This window comes from Athene cunicularia, assembly GCF_003259725.1.
Source record: "Athene cunicularia isolate RWA chromosome 4 unlocalized genomic scaffold, athCun1 chr4_part1, whole genome shotgun sequence".
In the NCBI taxonomy this organism is placed as follows: domain Eukaryota; kingdom Metazoa; phylum Chordata; class Aves; order Strigiformes; family Strigidae; genus Athene; species Athene cunicularia.
Genome location: NW_020799098.1, coordinates 29,600,228 through 29,624,910, shown reverse-complemented (window position 1 = coordinate 29,624,910; position 24,683 = coordinate 29,600,228). Strand labels below are relative to the sequence as shown.

Below are 24,683 nucleotides of genomic sequence, written 5' to 3'. Positions count from 1 at the left end.
ATAATATACTCCAAAGCAATTGTAGTATGATAATTGTAATATTAATGTTTTGTAGGCAGTGTTAGAATTGTAACTTTGATGTTACCATTAGACTGTTGCATTTGCCTTTTTTAAGTGTGAGAGTTAAGTAAAAGGTGGTATGCAGTTTTGAAGTTCTCCTTCATATGTATTTGCTTCATTATGGTGAATAGAGGAATTGGAAAGAGAAATTGTGAACAGTTTAGGGATGGAAAAAAAGTGATTGAAATGGCAAGAGAGAAAACAGAGTAGCAATCAAGGGCTCACCTCTGAAAGTTGTTTTGAATGGATTAATCTTTAGAACTGTGGGTTTTTTTTGTTGTTGTTGTTTTTCAGAAGACTGTGCCAAAGAAGACTTGCTCAGATGACATCACATTTGGACTACTAATGCTATCCACCCACTCTACAAGGCACAATGCATTTCTAGGTAATTTAAGTAAGTATGTAGATTTTATTGCTACTAGAAGAGTAATGCTTTAAACAGAAGCATCTCTTTTTCAACCTCAGGCAAGGTAGACATTCCACTTCAATTTGAGATTGAAATTAATGTTGTGTGGGGGCAAGAATAAACTTAAGCTTTTAATAAACTTTCATCCATGGAGCATGGAATGAAACAATTGAACTAACTGTACCTGAGCTGCCTTGGACAGTAGAAGGGAAAAAAAAAAAAAAAAAGAGCCATGATGGCGCTGTCCCCAGAAATGAAGTGTACTAATTTGGCCCTGTGGTTTCTGGAGACTTGAGTTAATCTCTCTCTTATAGGGAAGTGTTGCAGTGAATGAGCCATGCTCACAGCTTTTTTGTATGGGTGGGTTGGGTTTTTTTTGAAGATGCTCTTCTTAAAGTGGAGATGGTCTTAACACCCATTAATGTAAGAATATATAGGAAGCAAAAGAATGCATCTTAGTTCAAGTAGCAATATCTCTGTTCACATGTCATCTTATTTGTAAAAGAGTTGCAACTCCCCATTTCCTTGATTGGACATTATGTACTATCCAGCTGAAGAAGGGCCAGGAGGTGCAAATTTTCATCTTTGCAAGATTTTTTCATGTTTTATCTTACAGTAAGGTTACGGATTGCTTTGTAAAAAAAATGGCTGGATGGCCAGGCCCAAAGAGTGGTGGTAAGTGGAGTTAAATCCAGTTGGCAGCTGGTCACGAGTGGTGTCCCTCAGGGCTTGGTTTTGGGGCCACTCCTGTTTAACATCTCTATTGATGATCCAGACGAGGGGATCGAGTGCACCCTCAGTCAGTTTGCAGATGACACCCAGTTGGGTGGGAGTGTTGATCTGCTCAAGGGTAGGGAGGCTCTGCAGAGAGACCTGGACAGGCTGGAGCCATTGGCTGAGGCCAACTGGAGGAGTTTCAATAAGGCCAAATGCCGGGGGCTGCCCTTGGGCCACAACAACCCCCAGCAGCGCTACAGGCTTGGGGAGGAGTGGCTGGAGAACTGCCAGTCAGAGAGGGACCTGGGGGTGCTGATTGACAGCCGGCTGAATAGGAGCCAGCAGTGTGCCCAGGGGGCCAAGAAGGCCAATGGCATCCTGGCTTGTGTCAGCAATAGCGTGGCCAGCAGGGACAGGGAAGGGATCTGACCCCTGTACTCGGCACTGGTGAGGCTGCACCTAGATTCCTGCGTTCAGTTTTGGGCCCATCACTACAAAAAGAACATTGAATGACTCGAGCGTGTCCATAGAAGGGCAACGAAGCTGGTGCAGGGAGAACAGGTTGTACGGGGAGCAGCTGAGGGAACTGGGGGTGTTTAGTCTGGAGAAGAGGAGGCGGAGGGGAGACCTCATCGCCCTCTACAGCTGCCTGAAAGGAGGTTGCAGAGAGCTGGGGATGAGCCTCTTTAACCAAGTAATAAGCAATAGGAAAAGAGGGAATGGCCTCAAGTTGCACCAGGTAAGGTTTAGAATAGATATTGGGAAGTATTTCTTTACAGAACAGGTTGTTAGGTGTTGGAATGGGCTATTGGTGTATTAGGTGTTGGATGGGAGTCCCCATCCCTGGAGATGTTTAAGAGTTGGGTTGACGTAGAGCTGAGGGATATGGTGTAGTTGGAAACTGTCAGTGTTAGGTTAATGGTTGGACTGGATGGTCTTCAAGGTCTTTTCCAACCTTGTTGGTTCTGTACTTCCATGGTCATGCAAAGAGAAGCAAAGAACAGACAGGGTAGTTTGTTTAAGTTTTGCTATGCATGACAAAGGGATTTTGATTTGATATATCATGAGGATCTGGCCATGGCCTTCTGTAGCCTCCATGTATGCATTTATATGCTTTTTCTTTTTAAGTAGATATTATTGTTAAACTTTTCCAGTTGTTCTGTTGGGGTTTTTTTACTGGGTCAAAAAAAAACCCACCAAGAAACTTGTCTGTTTATGTAGATCAGCCATTGTGCCAATGTTACTGAAGCTGGATTATTTTGTCTTGCTGGCAGAAAACCTTCCTATATTCCTAATGGCTTATGCATTGGAGGTGTTTGGGCGTGCGTGAAGTTTGGTCATGAATAGTGTTGCTGGTAGCAGTGCTGGTAGTTAATGATGCTTGACACTTTCTATTCCAAGACCCTTGTTTTAGTTGCTTATAATTTAGCAAGATTTAAATCACTGAAGAGTAATTCTTTGCGTTGTATATCTGCTTCAGCTAAAATTTTACCAGAAGTCAGCCTCTGTCTGAGAATGAGATGAGGGGGAGGAATATACTATTTTCTTGATGCAATGAAATGCAATGAAAATCTTACCACTGGAAAGATAAAGCCCCTGCATATGTTAGAGCAAGCACTCAAGGTTTTAGGAGAAAACTTAAACTGTTATGCTGCAGAACGAGGCTTGCTTTTTTTTTTTTTTTTTTTTTTTTTTTTTTTTAATGGTGACATTCCAAACTTATGTCAGGTGGCATGATGTATTTCTGAAAATATGGTTTGTATGAGTTCAGTGACTTGCCTGAATCCATTTCATCTGTCCAGATCAGATGAGGTAGATATATTCCAAATCCTTTTAGTCATAACCAGACAGAGCTACTGAGCATGTTCTAGCTGGACTGAGAGAGGTAAACAGGCCTGATCTCTTCTACTGCATTGTAAGGTCAAGTATGAACACTGAATAAGGAGACTTCTCCCCTCCATGTGCTTTTCCTGAACTCCACCCTCCTCCACTATTGATGCAGTCCTTCAAATGTTGCTTCAGTAGCATATTTCCATAACTGTTGTGCTTTTTTGATTGAACTTGTCTATATTCTTTGAATTTTCTTTTTTGTTGTTGCTCTTGTGTTCAGAGCAGTTCATAATGAAATAGATTGTTTAGAACAATGTATACTGTGTGTGGTTAAAAGTTACAAAAGACTTCATTTTGAGCATCCTCAGAACTTATGCATGGTCTGCATCTTTGGTGTTGCTTTTCAAGTAACCTTTTTAGACCATGAGGACCTGCTTTTTATTTTTTAATTTTTTTTTTTTTAAATTAAGAGTTGTGTTCTCCAGGGCACACTTCACCTTTATTTACTGCTTGTCTCTCCATGGGCTGTTTTCTTTCACCTATACATTTTCAGTAGTCCTTTTACTTGTGTTTCTACCTCATTTTTTTTTTTTTTTTTTTTTTTTAACTTGTGCTGAAAAACCTTAGTTTAAAACTGCTCTTAAGTTACAGAACTTTTGTGTTTACTTATATGAAAAATCTTTTTATGCATCTTTTTCTTAATGTTCAAGTTGTTGCACTCTCACTGACTTGTGTGCACGTGTGAGTGCTTGCAGTAGTGGCTCTGTGCTTCTCTGGAAACATGCCCATGTCACTATGTGTGCAAAACCACATTTACTCAGGAGAACAGTGAAGCCAAACCACTGTCTTACTCTGATTTATTCTTGTACACCAGCTGTAGAAGTGCAATGAATGAGGAGTAGCAGCAGCATAGTCAGAGCCCATCCACAAGGAGTGGGATATCGTAGGGCAGTTACTTATCTTGGTTGTTATTACTGGGGCTGCTCTGCCTATCACAGTACAGAAAATTGCAACTCATTAAATCAAAATTTGTTTAATAGGGTATAGAGAGCTAATGATCTGAGAATGATCTCTTGGTTCCTAAGTGAGATTTAAGGGGAAAAAGAGAATGTTTCTGAGCAAACTAAGAGATTATCCTAGGTTTTACATTTGGATCAGAGGAGTTGACTTAAATTAATGAAATAAAGTAGTGGAGTTGCTGACCAAAGCAAAGGTATGCCCTGGTCCAGGCAGAGGAGGTAGAGGTCCTCTGTGGGAGAAGTCACCACCCTATTTGTCTAAAGATTCAAATTAGAAGACAGATTTACAAGACAGGCTGGGGACTTCTAGTCCTACTTACTTTTGCTGAAACTAGAATTTATAGTGTGGAGGTAACATTTCCACCTCTACCTTTTGCTTATTGTAGGACTTGCACTGAGCTTCCTCTTCAAATATTTTGGGGTTTTTGTGTTGAAGTGACACAAGAGCATCTGGTGTTTGTGAGTTACAGGAAGACAAGATCTGTGTTCAGTATAGGAGTAAATGGAATGATTTATTGCTTCTTAGATTTTTATGTATTAAAAATGTAGTATTGAATTCATCTTAAAATTCTGTAATTGCTTAATAGAGCTTAAAAATATTGATGAAATAAGTTGTATTTAATGTTGATGAAAATTGCTGCAAACTGATGTTTGTTATTAAAACCAGAATTACTTACAAACTCTGGGTTTTGCTTTGAAGCCCAGGTCCACACAGAAGGAAGCTTCTGAAATGAAAAAGATAATATTTAAATGAAATAATGAAAAGGATTATACTTAAAATTTTCAATTTATGTACATGTGAAAGTATGTATAATGTTGTTTTGTAGTTTGTTTTCTGTTTTTCTTAAAAGGCAGTTTTTCTTTAGGAATTGCTTTAAAGAGATCTGTTTTTCTTTTAATCTAAATTTTAGCAAATGCAGAGTGAAGCCCATTCTTTCATTAGCAAAAATCCTCTGGAAAATTGCTTGGATGTTGTATATTGAATGTCAGTGAAATTAGGTGAGTCTCTGAATATTTTGATTGTTTTAAGCAACTAATGAGTTAATTGTGTGTGACAAAATCCTGTTTATAATTTACAATGCTAAGAGAAAATCTGGCATTTAACCTAAAATCTAGATTAAATTATTATATAAACAAATGACATCGCTCAGAAAGGAAAAAGAAAAAGGCAAAGATTAAGCAATATATTCCTGGCTTTACTCCTAAGGTAAAAAGTTGTGTATACGCAAAAAATATTTTTATCTAGTGTTTCTGTAAGTAAGTGTTTCCATAGTATAAATTGCTTTTTAGTTTCCCATAGCATTTTTGTGTTCTGTGTTCCTGCGACTGTTCTCTGAGATGATGTTTAGAACCAGGCTAATTTCAGTCTTACAGTAGACTAATATTCCTGTGTCATTAATCTGATTTTTCTCAATTCACATAGCTGCTTAGCACTGGATTTAGGTATCAATTTGAATGATTGAAGCAAACACATGTTCATCTTTAGCCTTTTTAAATTTTGTTTGAGTTAGGGCAAGTTAAATCACAGTGGTAGTGCCTACATGCCTGTCTCAGTCTGCACCATCTGAATTTCCAAATAAAAAACAACGCTGACAGCTCTGTCTGAAAGTTCAGAGATGCCAGAATCCTCAGTTTTCTCTTGCTGCATATAATAGCACAGGTAATGGGAGGAAATAAATAAATGAGACAAAAATCTGAAAGAAATAAGGGGCAAACAAGAAAAGAAATTAAATATTAAAAGGGAAAGGACATAAAAGATGAAGAAATGAAGAAGAGAGAAATGTAGCCAAAGTGATGGACATAACCAGTTTTATGTCTTCTGCTGAATTCTGGAATAGGGAAAATAAATTCTTTTTGTGGTCACCAGTAGATTGCCATGTACCATGATCTATTCATTTTTTATTTTTTTTTTTTTTATTGTGGTGAGGAGTTATGAAGAAAAGCTTACAGAATTCTTTTAGAGTCTTTCAGTACCTTCAAGTATTCTGTTTTGAGAAATTACACCTGCTTTGGTTTAGTTTGGTTTGCAAAGGTAGAATAATTTCAGTGTATGCTTTACCATTTTGATTTGGATCATTAGTACTGTTTTGTAGAAAATCATTATCTCTCCTTACCACATACTTGTTCAGGGTTTTTGAATTGCATTCCTTTTGCAGAAAACTAGTTTGTAAGTTCTGCTGCAGATACAAAGTGCTTTTCTGTCTCTACTGGGGACATACAGGTCTGAATTAATTATTAAATCCCTGTAAGACTTTGAATGGCCTGTGGGATGGTTGTGTTTGCTTCTGGAGACCAGATGAAATCTAATCCAAAATAAACCCTCTTGAACAGATAGCATAGGAATGTCAGCACCATCTGCTTTGGTCTACTGATCCATTTCTACTGTTCCAGATTACTTGCTAATGGAGACATAGCCAAAAGTGTTCACTTTGGTTATAGGTCATCTACTGGCTTATAACCATATAGCTTTAACTATAACCATATAGCTAGAACCATATAACTATATCTATGATATCTACTCTACAAATACAGTTATATGTTTCAGTGATAATATGCACAACTTTCTAAGTGGAAGGAATGTTCTTTGCAACTCGTTTATACAAACTGTCTAAGAAACATAAATACTACAAGTGACAGTGAATCAAATGACTACATTGTAACTGCCTTTTGAAATTTTGATTGTTTAGTCTATTTTTCTTCCCTGCTTATATTCTTAAATTGTTAAAAATTAGTCTTCTGATTGCTTTAATTTCCTAATTTTCATATAGAATTCTAAAATTTGGATACTTCCCACTCCAAATGTTTTGCTTGAGCTGCTCATCTACATTGGAAAAAACCCAGGTCCAGTGTTTTATTGCAGTCATTAAGTAGGAGCAAGACAAAATGAAAAAGAGATTGTCTTCCCTGGTGTTTGCAGTTATTACCATCTTTCTGTGCATTGAACTGTCATGAATCAAGACAGATTTTTTTTTTTTCCTCTGGACTGAATTCCTCAATTTGAGGTTGTAGATGGCAGTTGTTAAGGTTTTGAAAATATTTAGTTGCCAATATTAAATTTTTTTTTCTTAAAGTAACAGTTGTAAGAATTCTCATCTGCCCTGTGAAATTTAAAGTTCAGAGATTCCCATGAATTTTGCACACTTACTGCTAGTTTAACATCCTGCATGTCTAAGCCAATGGTTAGGGCTAAACTCAGTAATTTTTCTTGTTAATTAGATCTTTAGAGAGTCTAGCTTTTGGCATTTTTTTCCCACAAAATCTCCAAGATTCAAGTAAGAGTTCTGTTGATAGGGGTATTTAAATCAACCGTCCTTTAATCATTAAAACCCCCCACAAATCTAAAGTTGTAGTAGCACAAGTATCAGAAGTGTTTTGCAGAACTTTAATAAAAAAAAAGTCAGTGATTTTTTTTTTTATTCCGAACCAAGCTATTTGCAGTGTTATTTAAATTGTTTTTATTCAGTCTATTCCCTCATGTTGTAACTAGCATAAGCAGATAGTAGTTAACATATTTTATTCTCCTAGACTTAAGCATCCCTCTGTTCAACTTGTATAATCCTTTCTAAAAGAGTGGTTATTACTGCCACATGTCTGTGTAGCACTTCAGCCCAGAGAAATGATTGAGTCACCATTCCTGGACATATTTAAAAGCTGTGTAGATGTGATCCTTAGGGGCATAGTATAGTGGTGGTCTTAGTGATCTTAAAGATTTTTTCCAACCTAAATGATTCTATTCTATTCTAAAAAATGCACGTATTAAGTAAAAATTTTAGTACTTATGTGCTTCATATAGCAGCTTTGGGAGGGGACCTCACTGAGGCAGGTACAAGTCTCAATTTAAAATGAAGAAAAGTGTTGAGGGTCAAAACGTGAGAATTGTAAGCCAGCAAGTTATGAAGAGTCCTCATTATTTTAAGAAATGTTGACTTATGAATATTGCACTGTTGTGTTGAAGTGTATAGTTCATTCTCAGTCTATTTGCATATTTGTTAATCTGTTAGGCATAACTAAACTGTTTCAAGCCTTAATCTGTGCTTAAATACAATACAGCTGTCTTCATCAGCTTGTTAATGCTTAAATACAATACAGCTGTTTTCATCAGCCTGTTAGCATGTGGCCTAAACATACAATTAATATTAGTCTCAAGATCTCCTGTGAACAGCTTTTGGGATCCCATTCCTTGATACCAGTATTAGTCTACTAGGAAGATCCTAGGTCCTTGAAACTATATACACAATGTTCTGAGCAGAAGAGAATTGCTATTGAAAATAAAACCTGAATGTAGTTTTACTTTTTGGTAACATATTAATTGAAAATTGGAATTAGCTATAATGCCTTTATAAATACTTTTTTAATGTTACTTTTCAGGACTTAAGTACTGGATGGTCTAAGTCAGATTCTGTTAATAAAGTGGGAAAAGAGCCTATAAGGGGTGAATTACCACCTTTGCTTTGATTTAAAATATTAGTTGTAAAACACATGTAGTGCAACGATTTTTAACTAGGCCCTACTAGTTAGTTAAGTGACAGTCTTTTAAGCAATGCTAATTTTATCTTCAGTAACAACCTGGAAGGGAAGGTTCTAAATGTTTGCAAATATAAAATATGGTGATACTAATTTGAGAGGTGTTGAGAACTTGAGAGTGCAGAGAAGGCTTTGAGGGGCAAGAATTGAGCATACGAAGATACATTTTGGTAGATAGAAATACTGTGGTCTGATGATTCTCTGAAATAAAAGCTTGAGAAGTGGTAAAAGAGAAAAAAGGTGAGGAAAAGACTCTAAAGTTATGCAAATGTAGTTAAGTATGGTGCCAAGTAGTTGATTTTGTGTTGAATTTTGTAGATGGTAAAAAGGACTAATAGTTCTCACACAAATAACTTGGAAGACTCATTTGAAACTTTTTAAAGTTTATATGGAATTACTGAGACAGAATCTGAAATTCCCAAAATCTGAAATTTCAAAAAGGAGCTAAATTTGTGACCTTTTATTTCCCCGTAACCTAATCCTGAAAATTCTTGTCTCAAATATGGTAGCAGCAAGGCTTAAAAAAGCTTAGCTTAGAAATTTCTGTTATATTATGCTTTATGTCTTTCAGTCAATAAGATCTTAAAATATTTTTGTAAGAGCTGGAAAAATGGGAAATAATTGGTATAATATTTGTTATGACTGTTGAATCAGTCTGCATGGTCCCAAAAGCCTTCATTAAAAAAATTCCCAATCCTTGAAGAATAATATTGTCATCACAATTAAACAACTTAGTTTACAATTAAATAGACTGGGCCCACCATTTTGAAGATCATACACAGCTGTGGGAACAAGGAATTTGTTGGTCATCTTTTGCTGCTTCTCTGGTGACCCTCAAAAGGTGAATTTGGTAGATTTTTTTGGACTTAGCACAATCTCTGAAAATTACTGCTTATGTCAGTAGCAAGCCACAAAGCAGGAATGCGTGCTGCTGCTGCTCAGGAGAATGAAGAAAGAATTTGAGCAAATTTTGTATCTGCATAAATTGATAATGATTTAGAAACACAGAATGCTAAAAAAACAGTTGGTTAAATGTTACAGTGCTACTTCAAGCTATAATTTTCCTTTGAATGTTTACTGAACATTCAGAAGTTAAGTTGTGTTATTTGAATACTTAAGTAAAGATGTTCTTCCTTTTGTATTTCTGTATATATAATAATATACATGCAGAATGATTAAAGTTATGTTAGAGTTGACTTTATATGTTTTTTTCCTATTTCTGCATTGCTATTTATGCTTAGATCATGCAGTACTATCCCATTTGTTAAAATAATGCACCATCTTTCCTGCCTGACCAAGTCCAGTTATTGACTAAATGTTGGTTGATGTTCCATTGCCTTTTGATTCTTGCTTACAGCAGGGTGGCTAAAGGATACCCAACGTCTACCCCCAAAGTGGTTACAAACTGATTTACAAAGGGTTTTGAAGAAAAGTAAATTTTTTTTCTGCCCTGGTTTTGTCTGTTCGTTAGTCAAGACATTTCCTCTCTGTAACAATTGCAAAGCTTTTTTATTTTTTGTGTTTTCCCTTTCCTGTTGAGGCACTTCTTGCCTTTGTAATTTGAAGTACTTGTCCTGTATCTCAGGTTTTGCAATCCCTGTAATTCCAGTTGAGCATGGATTGTTATACTGAAAATTCTGACAAAAGAGTACTCTAGTGTTTTGTTTAATGGAGTTAAGGAGCAGTGCAATGCGGGGCTTTGGAATTCTGTAACTATAGCACTGAGTTTTTATTTAATGTATAAAATTTCTCTTTCTATAGCAGGTAGTTGTACTGGGGCAAAACCTGAAGGATCCACTGGCAGACACCAGAATTTTAGAAAAGTAAGTCTTTACTTTTGTTAGTCTTGTTAGTCTTATGAATGTAATAGTAAGCGTGCTAATACAGAAATGTATTTCGGTGCATCTTTTTGAATATGCTGAAGTTAGCATCCCCTGGTGTTTGCCTTACTTTGTTCTCTTTTTCTGCTACATCATTCTGTGTTCTTTTACCACTTTCTGGTCTCCAGGATAAGTTGCAGGACTTCCAGGGGAAATGGATGGGGGAAGGCAGGGAGAAGGAGCTACCTGCTTGGTAATTTTTGACTTGGATTGTGCTTCAGTTTTGGAGTCTATAATGTTCCTACTCTCATTTTATGGAAGCATGAATGTGAAGTTTCACTTCTTTTTGAAGAAGCTTTCCAGTGAAGTGCACTGCCTACTCCTTTCTTCAGGCAGTCAAGCAGTCCACTCTTCACAAAAGCTTTACAGAATAATTTAGCTGTGCATGAGTCACCCACGCTGGGAAGTTTAAGCATCAGAAGCACTTCCACAGCTGCACAAATCGAGGATTGTGCAATCAACTTGGAAAAAAAAAATGTGCCCATCACTGAATATTTTTAAAGTGTTTTATTTACATGTTTGCATTTCTTCATGAGATGGATAATTAAGTTTCAGATTAAATATTAGCTTTCTGAAACATCACTTGTTCTTGGTTGTTGCTGTTAGTAACTATCATAATTTTTTTAATATATGTCCATTTGGTACACTTGTACAGTTCTAAGAGTTACAAATAACTGCTGAGGTATAAATAATTCTTTCACTAAATTTTCTTAGTTTTATAGTATTCATTTAGGTGAATACCCTTGTATAAGTGTCTGTATTGAGGATCATCATAAAACAGACACAATTCATGCTAATTAACATGTTACTTGATAGATAGGTTAACTACTTAGTGGTGCATCAGGTATGTATACTCCTGTACTTTACATTTTGTTTGAGCTTCCCATTGACTTTAAGGCTGAGTTTTGGGTTTGTTTTCATATCCAGAAGCTGATCCATGAGTCTGGATCAGTGTATACAAAGAACCATCATTCTGTCCAGTAATTTCATTTGTCATGGGTTGCCACATGAGATGCAGCAATGCATGGGAGAGTTACAGATGTTTCATTTGAATATGAAGCAGACTTCTCAAGTAGTAGCTACAATGCTCGTTTCTTTGAGCACAAATCTGAATCTCATTTTTCCTAATTTTGTTCTCTGGTTGTAATTTAACACATGGTGTAGGTCAGCATGAAATGGCATTGTTGCCAAAAGATGTCTAACCTGGTGATTCACTGCTTCTCCTTCCCCTGTGCCAACATAGCTTTTGAGCAGCCATATGGTGAAACAAATGTAGTTGATTTAGCTGAATTAAACAATATTTGGGTAGTTTGGGGCTGGACCAGTTTTAGGCTGTTGACTGTGTGATCACAGATACTAATGCTAGCAGAAGAGAGGGGAATTTAATATGGATGTGGAAAAGAGTGATCAGAGTAACAATCAGAGGCTAAATTCTAAATTTACTTTTAATTCTAAATTTAAACTTGAGTTTATATCAACACCAAGCAGAAATCTTGTATGGAATAAAAGAAGAATTTACTTGGTATTATCTTCCTTTGAATATGTAATAATTATGTCTGTTGGATTTGATAATGAAATTTCTCCAAGGGAGCTTTCAAAAATCAGTTTACTTTCTATATCTAGACATTCTTCCCTCTTATTGTTGGGGCAGAAGAAAAACAGAGTTTTACTCTTTGATCTGTCTCATTTCTTGGTGAATTTTCATGTATATTTTTCAGTATAGTAATAAAGTGTTTAATTTTTTTCTCTTTGGCTAGATTTATTAGTATTCTTGCTATTGTTTATGCTTTGAGGAAAATGTGACAAACCATTTTAGACAAATGGTTGTTTACACTAACATCTGTATCTGATACAAAACATTTAAAATTGTTAATGTTCCATTTCATAAATATGCATATTCGTAATTAGATTAGTCATTTCACAGTGTTGTTAACTCCAGGATAGATATCTTGGGTACTCTATTTTGAAGTTTTTTTGAAATCAAGTGATGAACTTTGGTAACTTTATTCTGTAGAAAATCATTGTTTCATACATAGCAGTTAATTATCCCAGAACATTAGTAATATTCAGTGGGAATTTAAACTTTTGATCATATGTGTGTGGTATTTTTTCCCCTTTTGAACTTTTTCCTCTTTTGAACATACCTTCTCAGTTCCATTTAAGAGGCTGGAAGAAGGAAGCTGGAATTTTATTTGTTCATTGTAAAATATACCAAGTTTAGATGCCTCCTGTGAGAGAGAATAGCAGGCGCTCCAGATTTTACACCAACTACAGAACTTTTGTATTTTAGATGTGCAAATGCAATGCATACTCTTAAGTCTAACCCATGGTTCCCTGTTATAGATCCAGCAGTGGCGGATGTAGTTAAGAGGTTCCTGCTCCTCTTTTTAGAGGGGTACTGTTTCTCAGCTGTGCCAGTGTTCGAAAGTACGTAAAGCCACACTTTTTAATAAGAACAAAATAATAAAGATTGTATTTAAAACTGTGTGATATGCGGGTTTTTTTTAGACACATCACAAATCTGCTTCATTGTGTGGCCAGAGCTGAAGGGGGTGCACACCTCCAGTGAGAGCCAAGGAAGGGTGGGTGGCAAGAAGCAGGGTGGAGCCTTATAAAAATGGATGCAAGCAGAATCCTAACATGCAGCCACAATCTTTCTCTTGTTACAGACTAGTTGCACAGGATTTACAAGCATTATTTCTGCCACACTTACTGCTTTGTTATTGAAGGAAGGGGATCTCCAGTAAGGAATTGTGAATACAAAGGACTGAGAAAATATTTTAAATGAGAATACAGAAGAGCAGCAATTGTTTCTGATGGCCAGGTCATTAAACACTGCCTTTCAGATTTATCTTATAAACTTAGTTAGGTTTGTACTTTTTTTTTTTTTTAATCCTTTATGATTTTCTGGAACAGGGAGCATGTTCACTGACAAACACTCAAAATCAGTATTATCACCACTTTCTTTTAATATCTTTATTAATAATATGAAGGGAGTGTATAAACAACACCAGAGGTATCTCCCAATGTAGTTAATTTGGATCCTAGAAAGCAGATAATACAGGCAGCCTAGAAAGGGATGGAGGGGAGAAAAGCTGGGTAAGTGCTTCAGCAACCCAGAGCCAAGGAGAAGTTATTAGAAGCCTGGAAACCTGCTGAGCACTTTACTGGTCACTCTCAGGGAGCTGGAGGGGCAGGCTGCTCCCATGGCAGGGCAGGCAGGAGCCCAGATCACTAGCAAGTTCCTGGTGAGCAGACAGGTCTGAGGACGAGTCAAGAAGTCAAATCAGAGTCCGAAAACAGATTAGTGGGGTACATAGTCCAGGCAAAGAGTCAGAATTCTTACGGCTTTTTTCCACATATCTTTGCCGCAGTTTGAAACAGGATCAGAGAGCTGCACTGTAATGAGATGGGAGCTTTGGGCCCATCTCTCTGGTGAGGAAGGGGAAGGACATGCACACTCCAGGGAGGAGTGGAAGAGTGGCAGCAGAACAGAGAAGTGATGGGCAGGAGTGGTTTTTTTAACCATGAGCCAGAGAGATGGAAATTGCAAACTACATTCAGTCCCAAGACAGAGCAAAGTTCTCTCCTCATGGCAGGACAGTCTAATACATAAAGAACACAGGAGAGAATTTATTTTTCCTCTAATCCTCATCATCTGTGTTTCTATGAGGATATTATTTACTGTGATGTTTAGCCAGGCTTGTCAGACAACTTGCTTAGGTCCATTACCTTTGCAGGGAGTAGACAAGGACACGTATGTGTGACAAACCTTTTCTAAGAACTTAACCTCTTTTTACCTCAGTGGTTGCTATGTTGTCTCCCACTCAGTGACCTGTAGGCTCTTTCAAATGCTGCTGTTTCTTTGGACTATGTACAAATAGGTCTGTGGGCAAATAGTATGCACTCTTTCAAGTGCCATTATAACTCAGATAAATATGTGCTATCTCAGACCACTACCACAACAGGTCTCCTGCCAGGCAATATTTCTCTCTGTTTGGACTTATTCTCTTTCCCAAAAGTCCCTCAGGAACAGATTTGAGAGTGGATGAGGACAGTGGCAACCCACACCACCAGTTATTTGTCTGGTGTGCACAGATGTGTCCTTGTCTATTCCCTGAAAAACTAATGGACCTAAGCAAGCTGCTCTGCCGGAGTAGACTACTTGTGTCCACTCACAAATTTTCCTGTTAAAAGGCCTTCTTGGATCAAGTTGTGTGGATGTCTGTGCTAGAAGCAGACCTCTCCTACTCTGTTTTCCTGTGAAACAGGTGAAGATGTATACCTGCTGTTATAGCATGTTTGTACAGAAAATGTCACTTCTGGGATGTGTCAGCATTTCTGCACAAGTACAGACTAAGATTACAGTTGATTTGTTGCTATGGTAGAGAAAAGGTTGCAATATATGACTATTCCCAGCTACTAGAATAACCTTTTCATCTGCAAGGTTTGGACAGAATTTCTTGAAATTCCTTTCAGCCCTATTTTCTGATGGTTTTGTTTGGTTTGCCTTTTTAAAAATTATTATTTTGAGGTAGAAAATGATACATGTGTCAGTTTTAAAAACATAGCATTTTAACAGATAACGTTTGATTAGCAAGAAGGGATCAAACGGTCATTACCCTAATTTGCTATCTTGTTGGTGTGTGTATACCATTGCAAGCAAGGGAGCACGTATCTCAAAACCTGCTAGCTTGTTCTATAACTATATCTGATTAGAGACCAGGTTTTGGTTTATCTTTCTAAAGATCTCTTGCTCTCTACAAAAGTCTGGGGTTACTAGAGAGGAATTAAACCAAAGCCAGTTCTTCCCTTTCTTTTCCTCTCTATTCCACCTCCAAAAAAGAAAAAGCTGAAGAGAAAAATGGTTGGGCTGGAGGTAAACCTATGAAGCAAAGAGCAAAATGGAAAACGTGAGTGATCATGATGTGCTTCTCTGGGCATGAGATTAGAGATGGATCTCTGCTTGACCATTATGGTGTAATGTCCTAGTAGAGTAAAATCTCAGAAGTTCATAATCCAGGTTATCAGAAGCAAATGCTTCTTTGCTCCTGGAAAAGAGTATCAATAAGGTTTATAATTATCCTCAGAATTTGTATAATGAATAGGGCTTTTGGTGAGGTGCTTACATTGGCAGTCAGGTTCTGGCTCAGCTATTTGCTCACAGTGTGATTTTTCTACTCCTTGGCTTGCTTACTCTGGTACGTAACTAGTGTTAGAGCTCTGCTGGGGCCATCAAGTTCTATGGAGGTGCAGACTGGTGTGCAGTGATTTTGATTCTTTAAACAAGATCTTCTCAAAAGCTAATCCTCAGTGATTGTAACTAGTTTGTTCTCCTGGCAAAATAGGATTATGGCACAGAGATCAGGTTGTATTAAAGAAGTTAATCTCTTTCTGTTTGAAGAAACTGTAGTGTTGGAAAACTGTATTTTTTCCCTGTATTTTTCCTGTGATCTTTCCTGGGTGAAATTATTTGTCTTAATAATACATGTCACATTACATTAATTCTGTCTGAGGACTGTAATCTGTAAAGTCATGAAAATGTTACTTATGAAGTCAAGACATTTATATTAAATATTTTTTACAATATAAGGGCAATACTGATTCTTCCTAAAAAATACTTAGCAATGTTACCGTTAAGGTGAAGTGCTGGAGATGTAGGGGTTTCAGTCACTGACTATATGCAAAATTAAGTACAAGCAACACTCTGGCTATTGTCCTGTCTGTTTTTTCAGTCCAGTCCTGACAGAACATCTATCATGAGCAAGACTGTAGTGTAATTTCTCAGTTTATTCAATCTTTGAATTTGTTTCTAATATTTAATATCGTCAACATGCATACCAGTATTGATGATAAAATTGGACTAAAGTTACTGAAATTCTTTGTTTGACATGGAATGTTTTGTCAGATGGTGTGAACTTTTCACTATTGCCTTAGGTTGGATTGTGGCTTTTTACCCTATGACTTATTCAGAACCTTGTTTCTTTGACCAAGCGATAACGTGGCACCCAGTAGCCTATTTCCTTTCCATGAGTGGTAAGTCAATGTAGTGTAGAAGTTGCAGTATTGCTAGTTTTTGTGATTTTGCTACAGATTGAGTAATGTTGTTTATTAATAGTTCGTTATCCATGGCAGCAGCTAAGGTTTTTGATTGAGGCCCTCAGCTTTCTTAAAGATAGTAAGTTTCTAGCCTTTTCGGTTGCAGAAAAGTTTGAAACCATGCACCGAATGTGTACAAAATACCTAGTATCTAGAGCCAAATACACATAATTCATTGTATTTTAAAAACCCCTCATGAATTGTGCAGACAGACCCATGACCTTTGAACACTTGAGGCTGACAGTGCTGGTGTGTAGGTGTCTTAGCCTTTCTGCTGGCTTTCACATGCATGCCATTTCTACTGAGTTAGAAATCTATGTGGTTTTGTTTACAAAAGCACTGTGATTAACTTTCGTTTTGGTCTCGTTTAAGCTTGCTTATGTTCATTATGACATAAACATATGCCTTTTCTCCTCATCTTAACATTCCTTTTTGAAATAACCTTAAAAACTTCTTTTTTAAAAAATTCTGGTTTAGGCATTATCAAATATGGTTTTGCGCTTAAGTCCTGTGGTGTTTAAGTGTTTAATTGTGATTTTTTTTTAAATACACCTCTACATACTGCAGAGATGTGGTCTGAAATTTTCCTCATTAGAACTCTAATGGGAGCTGGGTGAGAGTTGGCAGAGTTGTTTGACTCCAAGCAGTTTAAAAACACAGGTTTCATGTTGCAGTCTCTGTAACCTAGACTTCCATGGGACTCTTTGTCACTATTAATGTTTGCACTTGTCAAACGGAACAAATCAGAATAGGATAGGAGGCTGTAAGCACCTAAAAAAGTAGGTCAATGGGCCAGCAGGTTATTTGGCCAGACAAGAACGAGTGGCTTCACTGAATCATGCTGTAATTGTTTTTCTCCTGTTGGCAGATTGTTCTGCTGTGCTTTAACTTCCTATGTTAATACTTGCATCTGTATTTTAACCACTTAAGAGCCTCTGCTAGGTGCAGGGGAGGAGAAAACTTTTCTAATCAAATAAGAGATAATTCTGGTGTTTTCCATGAAATCCATTAATCCATTAAGAGTAGCATAAATTTAGTTTTTAGATCCCAACTACCTTTTTTAGAATTTAATATGGTTTAAAATACTTTTTTTCAGAAGTGGTACAAGTACATTGTATAATGAATACATTTTAAGAACACTAAGCAAGGCAGATAGAAATGGGATAAAGATGAGAGAAAAAACTGTTTTCATGTAACTTTAAAATGTGGAAAGTAGCATGGTTTAAGAAAAGAAACTAACTGAAATGTAATGATATAAAGAGACTAGAACTTGGTGATCACTTATGCTGGAGTTTTTTTATAGAAAAAGTGGATTTGTGAGGTAAGTTTGGAATACATTCTTGAAAGTGTTTTCGAAGTGGGTTTTGAAAGAAGGGGTTAATGGCTTTGTCTGAGGGAGAAGCAATAATGCAGCTGGGCAACTTTGCTAGTTGCCAGCAGCAGCATTCTACACATTCTGGAGTCCTGAGAGTGGCAGTTTTGGAGACTTGCAGAGGAGAAGGCATAACTGAAAAAGCCAAGAGAGAACCAAGTAAGAATTTCAGCATAAAAGGTGTTTAAATAATGATATAAAGATATACTTTGAAGGTAGTGGAAGTGAAGATTTAGATAGTGTGGGTGATAGCAATTTCAAAAGTTAAAAATGACATCAAGATTAAAGGTAGGCATAAAGTGATATCTTAAAGCAGAGATGAAACTGTGTCAGAATATCCCGCTTACCATGGAGAAGAGCAAGGTGAATTTGGATAGTGAAATACTTAACGATATTTTTAATAAGCAGAATATTGCATTTATAAATTACTCGTCTTGAAATTATTATTTCTCTTATTAAAAAAAGTGATCATTTAAAAACTCATTGATTTTAAAACTCTCCTTTTTAATTTTTTTACAGTTCAGAATTTAATGCTTTTCTGCAGAAGAGGATACATTTAACTCCACATTGTTCTTCAGAGGAACCATATTTCACCCCTAAACCTCATACTTTAGCAAGTCCCAAAGTGTAAAAGGTAAAACTGTATTCTTATAATTAATAAAGTTCCTATGGCTTTCAGTTGTTGACACTGAAGGTCTGAGTAGCAGTGTTAAGTGGTGTCCTTTGTTCACAGAACATGACTGAATTTGAATCTTTGAAATAAACATAGTCCTTAATATCTGTAGTGCTTCCTTTAGACTTGACTGGTTTCATTGGAATTATCTATGCAGTCTTATGCATTTGCATGTATAAGCACTGAGAATGTTGAGGATCTTGCAAATTTGGATGCAAAGACAGAAGGTTCAGACCTTGAAAAGTGAGGAAGAAATGCACTACAGGTGCATTTCCTGTAGTCTTTAAGTTCTTTTAACTATTTATTTGTCTTGGATACCAAATCTGAGTTGCCAGTTCCAACTTAGGATCTGTATACTATAAGAAGTGAATGATTTTGTTGAATTCTATAAATTGGGTGCTTTGTTAAAGTGAAAATAGTGACTTTTAAATTCTGATTCTGCATAATGACGATGTCAGTTATGTCACGATGAAAGTTTTCTGTATTTAGCTGTACATGTATTTTTCTCTTGCAAATCAAGGAAACTGTATATCATTTGTCCTACAGAATTTCATATTACTCTTGATCCCTATAATGTTAGGTACCAAATTACTTTAAAAATTAACACACAGCTAGAAGTGTAATTAGTGCCTACCTGTAGTAGTGCATACTATGTAAGCTAAATGAAAACAAGTTGCTAATTGGTGTCTTGATTTTAAACGTAATTCCATGCCAGTGATGATAGTTTGCTTTTACTGCTGAGCAACCTGTCTGGTTTTGTGTGCTTTTGACAGCAATTCAAACACTTCTTTGTAATTTACTTGCCTTGTGCCATTTCTGGCTGGTTTTCAACTAGTGCAACTCTATTACTTTCTAAAACTTGACCAACTACTTTGGGAATTTAATTTGTCAGTATGACCAGTGCAATAGTTACTTTGAAGAATAGGAGTGAAGGAATGGTTTGCTTCCAGTGTGTCTTCATAGCACTAGATTTTGGAGAATAAAGACAAGGTGAAGTTGGGATGTATTAATTGAAGAAGTAGATAAGAGAGCTCATGGGGTATTAGGGCAAAACCTCATGCAGACCTTGTGGTGCTCCTTGAAAGAGATTATGTTGCAACTCAGCTCTCCCATTTACTTTCCTGCTGCACTCATGAAAATTTGTGGGAAAATACTAGTCTTGTGAAGCAAATTGTACGTGGCTGTTGTAGACTCCGAGACAGTTGGGTTGAAACATAAGCTTTCTTCCTCAGTTTCCCCATATATTAAGATTTTCCTGGAACATTTTGCAGACTGTCTGATCATGGAGTTGCTGCCATATTTCTTGTGGTATTAACACTGCAAGTTCTACTGGATTTGGCATTCTCAGAAAAAAACCAAAACATTCCTTCTCAGAAACTCTGAGTCACTAAAGTGACTAAAACCAGCTCCTTTGAAATAAATACAATGCATTTTTACTATTGAGTTTGTAACATGTAAAATTTCCTGAAGATCTGTAAGTTCAGCTCATATAAAAGTTCTTGCTGCATGCAGTTGTTCCTTAATCACTGACAATGTTACAGTCTTGGTGCTCCATTTGAGCAGCCTCTGACAACTGACTTTTCTATATCAGAGAAAAAGGTTGGATTGCATTGATTTATGTTTGACTTTCAGCCTTTCCATAAGCCCTGTAAATCTGTAATTTTTGGGTACCTAAAAGTTGGTCCTTGTTGAATTAAATACTTATTTTAATTTTATATTCATTCTCTCACTATTAATACTTCATTCATATTCTTTATCTAAAATCATATGTACAACTGGAGAACCAAAACCTTCCTGCTGAAACTTAGTAATGAATAAGTGACTCCTTTAAGAAATGGCTATGTTAACTAACTTTCTCACAGTATGGAGATCACATTCTAATAGGTATAATTTCATGTTATCGTTTCATATCTATCTATTATAACAATGTGCTCAACAAAAAAAATATCATAAGAAATATAGCGAGAAATAATTTATAAGTGTAAAATACTATATTGCAAATGCTTTCTGTTTGCACAGTTTCTAATGAGAATGTATTACTGAGGAGTATTTTACATGTGTTCAACCTTCAAAATTATGACAGTCTTTTAGGTAAAAGTTAAAATAAAAATCTATATCTGAATTCAGAGTCAGAAAAGGGTTTTTATTGGTTTAGTCCAGACTTATTTATTGTAGCATTTAATAAAACAATGTTCTCTTGAATTCTGTATCATGTAAAATGAGATATTAAAGTCCAGATTATGGTGATAATCGAGACTGCATTAGAGAAGGTGGGAGGGCAGAGCTGAAGGTTGGAAGAGAGGGGAAGATTAAGAGCAGTTTATAGAGCAAATGAAAACTTCAGTATGCCCTAATAAAGAACATGTCTGTTCCTCCAGATTCACATTTTGATATTTTTTTCTTCTCTTACAGGCAAACGTACAAATGTCTACCACAAGACTAAAGTGTGATATGTTACGTTTTTTACCATAAGCACCCATAAAATGAGCTCCATTGCAGACAGGTGTGTTAATAGATACTGAGAGTTTTGTAGGAATTACTGTGCTTTCTTTAATCAATGCTTTCTTTAATAATCTTTTTCTTACAGTTAATAGATAGAGAATATTTATGAAAAAAATAAGAGGAGTGAGTTTTTGGCTATTTTTGACAAAGTTATTTTGGTAGCTGTTAGAAGTGTTGTTTTTTAGTCACTGGAAATAGTGATTTTTATTGTTTGAGATGAATCTTAAAATGTATTACTTGTTTTCAACCATGGAACAGCATCTGTGCAAGTTGAGCTGATTTTTAATGTTTACTTGAATTTTTTTTAGTACCTCAATATTTGATTAAGGAAAAAAAATACATTTAAATGATTAGTGATGCTGCAGATAGTAGTAAAGTGACCTGCTAACCTATTTCAAGGGAAAAGTAATAGCTGAGACATATTTTCTACTTGATTCCTTGAGCTGGACTTTGTTAGCAGCTTAGGTGAACATCTGTCCTTAATATTCTGTGTATTACCATTTTTGAGACTTAGTGAAATGACACTTGCATCAAATTTACAGAAGGTTAAACCTGATTGAAATAAATAATAAAAGCAAATGGTAAAACTTTCAGAATGCTTGTCTGACTTGTCAGTTCTTTTAGTGAAGTTTTGTGGCATTTCCCTGAAACTTCAGACTTTTGAATATACAAATTCCTTTTTAAAGCTTTATTTTTGTGTAGTAAAGTACAAAATAATTACTTCCTAACATCAGTGCTTATCATCATTTACAGTTGCTTGATGTTTTATCTGTTATAAATCAGAGAGATGATGTAAGCTCTTTAGAAAGATGGTTACTTGCCTTAAGGGAAGAAAACATTAGGGCAAAAAAATTTAGAGTAGATACACAGAGGTCAGTGTGGACAGCTCTACATAGACTGAAGGCAGACAGAAGAATTTAGGGGAATAAAATTTGAATACAGCAGTTTTGGAAAACAGAACAGTTTTGATTTGACTTCTAAAACAAGAAAACAAAAGTGTTGTATGAAGTATACCGAGGCAAAGTATACTTTTCAAAGGAAAACACATTCTCATTTTGATATTTTAATACCTCTTTATCTGTACATGGACAGTTGTCAAGCTGAGGAAAAGTTACGTGATACCTCGTGAGGAAGCAAATGAGATGATAATTGTTGTTACTATTTAATGTTGATATTAATTCTATATTTATAAAATTATATACATGGATGAAGTATAGCATATTCCTCAGCCCTCTCCCATTAATAATACTTCAGTATTTTAGTAAAAATGTACTTTATTACTCTAAATATTTGGAATAGAAGTTGCCAGAAAGTAAAAATAAATTATATATGGCCTCTCATCTTTTCAAAAGGGTATGGTAATACAAATAATCTAGAAAAAAAATATTAAGTAATGTTCATTTAAGTGTTTGCATAGGGTTGTAAGTTCTCATTAGAAGTAGTCTGAAAATCTGAGTTGTGTCAGAAATGTAAGGTTTTTTGCTTTCTCTTTAGTAAATGTCCTACAAGGAGAACTTATATCAGACTTGGCTTCAGGTTATTGATGATGGTCCTTGTGAGACATCACACTAAAACAGCAATTCAGTTTCTTGAAGTAATGGAGAAGGCAAATAATGAGTTCTTCATCCCTTCATTGTGATTGGACTTCACAAGAGAGCAGCTTTACATTCCAACATTTACCTTTGTTTTTTTCAGAAATGATGGAAGCATTTTTGATGGGCTGGTGGAAGAGGATGATAAAGATAAAGCAAAAAGGTAAGTTTTTAAGTTACTTAAAGCTAAGATATGTCCTATACTTGTACACTCGAATTTAACATGGTGATTTCTAAACAATAAAAATGTAATTCTTTTATAAATACCAATATTATTCAACAGCATATCTTTCACTGTTATTCTTCAGATATGTTGTGTGTTTATAACTATGCTTCAGTGATTTGTATTTTTTGTAAAAGGGTGCTTACTTCCAAAGGCTTAGCTGCACCCCTCTGTGAGAAGGAGGAAGCCACTCTTCAAAAATTGTGTCTGAGATACAGAGTAGGTGGTTTTGTGACAGTTTTCACAGCAGAAATTCTTAAGGGGCTGTTTGCATCAGGAACCTGTCAGTAGTATGCAGCTTATTATAAGAAAGTTTCATAGTTGTTATAGAACATTTTCTGTTTTGATTTTCAGAGTGTCTAGAAACAAGTCTGAAAAGAAACGTCGAGATCAGTTCAATGTACTTATCAAAGAGCTGGGTTCCATGCTTCCAGGTAATGCTCGGAAGATGGATAAATCCACTGTACTGCAGAAGAGCATTGACTTTTTACGGAAGCACAAAGGTAATTACTTGAGCAATAAAAAAATACTTGTAAATTCTTAATTTTTTAAAATGATACTCAGTACATAAAATGTTAGCGATTTTGCAGCTCCTTTAAGGAAATTAAATGTAAAGAGCTTATGAAAAAACATATTCTTAGGATCATAATTTAGGTATCAGAGATATGTTTTTGATAATATTTTGCAAAAGCCAGTACTAATTATTTTTTTGTCTCATAGTTGTCAAAGAAGTCTGTTTCATAAAGAGAAGCATTTATTTTTTAAATAACCTTGAAATTCTTTGTTAGAATATAGTTCATAAGTTTCATAAGGTGCAAGTTGTCAAAGTTTTGCTTCACAGGAAAACTGCTGATCCATTTCAGTGGAAGTACTTGCTGGAAGTACTTATTTTGATATTTAGATAAGACTGGTTCCAACAGTTGGTTTGTCTTTCCATGTTCCCTGTAATGAAAGATAAATTACTGAAGAAGCTAGTCCAAGGGAACTTAATGCTCCTTCTCTTCATATCAGGTATCTACTCAACTGGCTGCTTTAACAAAGAGGATAAGGCGATAGGGTATTTTGGTCTCCAACAAGTGTTATTGGGTGGGTTGTTTAATGAGAGAGGGTGTCATGAGTGGCCATACAGACCAGGATTATGGGCATTTTCTTTTTTCCTTTTAGCTGGAAAAAATCCCCTGATAAAACTATAAATATTTTTAGCTGAACTTTCTAATTTTCAAGATGAATTCACTGATGTATAAGCCAATGAGTGTGTGTTTGTTGTTTTGTAAACCATCATGTGAAATGTCAAAACAATTAGTGTCTTTGAACATTCTTACTATGTTTTCTTTCTCTGGTCGTTTGCATCAGCTGATGGTGGGATGTACCCAGATGTGTTGTACTGAAGTTCATTACAGATCGCTGTTTCTGTCATGAAAAAAATTCTTCCACCAAGCATACACTTATTTGTGGCTGTTTGATAGTTACGTATATAAAGAATCCCTCCTCCTGATTCTACACTTGTTCTTAATATGGCACCTTATGGTTCGCACTGCCAAAAACAAGATGAAAAATTCAAGAAAGTGAACTCTTTCGCTAGTTAACCCACTTCCTGAGTAGTTTCTGAGCATGCATACAAACTAGAAAACAGTAGGGACAAAAGAAGCAGCTATAAGGTTATAAAATAAGCTATTGAATGGATTAATAGGTATGTAGTTATCAACAGTATGTGTGTCAATTTAAGGTATGATAAATAATTTTTCATGCCCTAGCATGACTTTCCATTAGTGTTATAGTTCAGGTA

At 35.9% G+C, this 24,683-nt stretch overlaps 1 protein-coding gene across 5 annotated transcripts in view; it reads left to right on the top strand.

Annotated features, from left to right (window-relative positions):
• Window positions 1–354: 354 nt before the first annotated feature.
• The window catches only part of CLOCK (clock circadian regulator), a 54,271-nt gene continuing 29,942 nt past the window's right edge, over window positions 355–24,683 (top strand). For 2 of the 5 annotated variants that reach the window (XM_026846748.1, XM_026846744.1), the window contains exons 1-7: window positions 355–454; window positions 4,944–5,031; window positions 10,321–10,379; window positions 18,427–18,541; window positions 20,993–21,083; window positions 22,778–22,837; window positions 23,252–23,400. In XM_026846748.1, the coding sequence (XP_026702549.1) occupies window positions 21,064–21,083; window positions 22,778–22,837; window positions 23,252–23,400 (229 nt within the window). In that variant the 5' untranslated portion in view covers window positions 355–454; window positions 4,944–5,031; window positions 10,321–10,379; window positions 18,427–18,541; window positions 20,993–21,063. Of the gene's footprint in view, window positions 459–4,943; window positions 5,032–10,320; window positions 10,380–18,426; window positions 18,542–20,992; window positions 21,084–22,777; window positions 22,838–23,251; window positions 23,401–24,683 lie in introns of all 5 variants that reach the window. The other 3 variants (XM_026846745.1, XM_026846747.1, XM_026846746.1) reach the window with 3 other exon arrangements.